This window comes from Arachis ipaensis, chromosome B07 (genome assembly GCF_000816755.2).
Source record: "Arachis ipaensis cultivar K30076 chromosome B07, Araip1.1, whole genome shotgun sequence".
NCBI lineage: Eukaryota > Viridiplantae > Streptophyta > Magnoliopsida > Fabales > Fabaceae > Arachis > Arachis ipaensis.
Genome location: NC_029791.2, coordinates 121,110,123 through 121,113,387, shown reverse-complemented (window position 1 = coordinate 121,113,387; position 3,265 = coordinate 121,110,123). Strand labels below are relative to the sequence as shown.

At 33.0% G+C, this 3,265-nt stretch overlaps 1 protein-coding gene across 1 annotated transcript; it reads left to right on the top strand.

Moving 5' to 3' along the window:
* On the top strand, positions 237-2,627 carry LOC107606144 (the record flags this gene model as incomplete). The annotated part of the gene is given in 6 exon segments (XM_016308132.2): positions 237-277; positions 932-1,208; positions 1,312-1,675; positions 1,757-1,827; positions 2,128-2,226; positions 2,300-2,627. Coding segments are annotated over 5 exon segments (894 nt in total). The 3' UTR covers positions 2,399-2,627.

The following is a 3,265-nucleotide window of genomic DNA, read 5'->3' as shown; positions in this document are numbered from 1 at the left end:
TTGAAATTAAATTGTTAATAATATTATTATTATGATAAAAAACGATAAAATAAAAAAGCTAGCCGCTAGTTTTGTTTTAGTGTGTTTTCTAAAATTATCTAGATTGAGCCTATAATGCCAGCTCCTTCCTTTTTTCCCCTTCATTACGCTAGATTCCATATTGCTAAACCCAAAACTGAAGCTAACCACAACCACTCACCTCCGTGTTGCGTGGCCTTCCTCTTCCTCCCCCTCTCCCTCTCCCTCTTCCGCCCTCTGCCACGTCACTGACTCACTGGTAATTTCCAATTTCTACGCTTTGGTGGAATATATATTTCTCTTTGATCAATGTTATCTCTGAAAGGTTAGCATGTTTTATATTGGTTGGGTTGGAATATATATACCAGTAGTGGGCAATAAAATTTCAATGTCATGAATTATTCCTGTGTTTAAAGATATTTTGGTTTTACATCGTGGTCTGTCCAGAAAAAGAGGACTATATTTCGGTTTATGCTAACTTCAAAGCTAAAAACTTACAAGGTTGAAAGGGCCAAATGTTGCTGCTTTTTCTAATTCTATATTTCCTTTGGTCTAATTTTGGTTGGCTGGAAGTTTGCTCGTTGAATTGACTGTGTCTGGATATGAACATTTGTTTTGGTGTAGTTTGGTGTTTTGATGTGAACTGTCTTATTGACATTTGATATTAAGCATTTGGGAGTGGCTACTGGCTTTACCCTGAGCCCTAAACCTTGGAATCCTTGGTTCCTTCATGAGTTCTTTCTTGATATCCAAACTTAGATTTACCCAATTACTGGTTTTCTCTTCTAAGTTTAATTTAATTTTAAAGGATATTTGCTTGTAAATTTCATATTGGTGCCACTCCTTTTTGAATTGAGTTAATTGTAACCAGTAAAAACTCATTGTTACTAAGTTGAAAACTTGAAATTCCCAGCAAACAAAATCAGAAGATGACATTGCAAGGTTTGAGTACGGTGGCACTAGCAATACGGCCTCCTAGTCCTCGATTCAAAGTAGACAGTGGTGGATCGAGGTTATTATATGGTGATCGAATTTCTTCTTATGGAGCATCAGCCAGCAGAATTAGAACCAAGTCAGTAAGATGTGCAGGTTTGGGAGAAAGCCGCCAAGGTTCCTTGGGCAATAACAATAGTGTTGTTTATGAGGGTATTTATGGCCCCTGGACTATTGAATCATCCGATGTTCGCGAGGTGTTACACTTTCTCCATTCAAATTCAGTGCAGATTAGCTAGGCTAACTCCATTGTAATTTACAGCTTAAAGCATTGTGTTTCGCTTATGCCATGTATGGCAGGTAATTTTGTACAGATCAGGACTGGTGACAGCTGCGGCATCATTTGTGATCGCGGCATCCGCTGCCTTTTTTCCGGATAGCTCATCACTAAGTGCTGTACTCAAGCAGAACCTGGATGCTTTTTATGTTATTGGCTCAGGTGGGTTGGGTTTATCATTACTTTTGATTCACATCTATGTCTCTGAGATCAAGCGCATCCTGCAAACATTGTGGGTGCTTGGCGTTATTGGATCAGCTACTGCTTACATCAACTTTGCACAACCAGCTCATGAGAGTCTGACACAGTATGTTTTGGAAAACCCATCTGCTGTTTGGCTTGTTGGTCCACTTTTTGCTGCGATGACAGGGTTGGTCTTCAAGGAAGGTCTTGCTATATTTGTTCTTTTGCATTGAATATTAATTTGAAGAAATTTATCTTTTTTAAACTTTTGTATTCTCTAAACAGGATTGTGCTATGGCAAGTTAGAAGCAGGAGTACTCACTTTTGTTATTCCTATTCTTCTTCTCGGTCATTTGGTATTCTTTTTTTAATCATCTATATAGTAATTTATTATACATTAAGTCCATAATCATGTTCTTTTTTAACTGATCATGGTTTTATGAATTAAAAAAATATTGTATTCACTAACTTTTTTTTTAGTTTTATATCAATCCTAGATAAATTATGCTTTAGTGGAAGCTTGATTATTCCATTGCATCTTTCTTTCTTTCCTTAGTCTATTTGACATGGGAATGATTACACGTTATTTATTTTTTCTCAATACTTTTGTTCCTTGCTTGTTACACATAGATAACTAAAAAGTTAAAAATTTGCAGTCTGGTTTGATGGATGATGGACCTAAATTATTTCTACTTGCTTCATGGATGACGCTTTTCGTGATATTTGCGGGAAGGAAGTTCACTCAGCCAATTAAGGTATATTTAGCATTATTTACTCTCTGAGTACTTAAATATAAGTTCATACCTGATTGCTGGCATTTACGTGAAGGATGATATTGGCGACAAGTCTGTTTTCATGTTCAATTCTCTTGAACAAGATGAAAAGGAGATCTTGCTTGAGAAATTACAACAGGACAAAACTCAATAGTGATGAGGCATCAACTGAATTATTACATTTTTTTTTTTGGATGACTATTAGGATAAATTTTGAGATGACGTAGCTCTATTAAGATGTGTTTTCATACTTTATACTCTCTGACTGCATCCTCAATACCTATAAATATTTGTATATATCAGAAAAGACAAGAATGTCCATTCAATTATGTATCTAAGTAAAATTATCAGAATCACGGTTTGAGTCTTTGTTTGTCGAATTGATTCTAGATAGTGCTAGTTCTATCAAAATTGGATTGAATTAAAGTAACTTAAATATTGTTGTACACTCATATTCTTTTAATATGATTTTATCTTTTTGAATTATTCATATTTAGATTCTATTTTCTGTTCATTTTCTTAGAATTTATCTTTATCACGAGTAGAAAGTTACTAATTTTCACTCTTTCATTATTACAACTAATCAAAACAAAAAAAACACAAAATTAACATAATTTAAAAATAATTACTCGTTCTCATACATATTTCCCAATTGTACATAAATATAGAATAAGAAAGAAGAAATCATGTGATTTTTTTTATTTTGTTTTGTTTTTTTTTTCTATTTTTTAATAATGAGTGTTTTTTTATATTTTATGTAAAATTTTAATATGCATGTGAATGCTTATCTAAAAGTAATGCATATGTTTAAAAAAGTTTGTATGGTATCAATTGAGTACTATGAGACTTAGAATGAATAATGCTTCTAATATATCTAGAAAAAGCATAATATTAAAAAAAAAGTTTTTCATTCAATTATGTATCTAAGTAAAATTATAGAAACATCATCCGAGTCTCTAGTTACAAACTTGATTTTAAATAGTGCTAATTCTATCAGTATTGGTTGGAAGTAAATTAACTT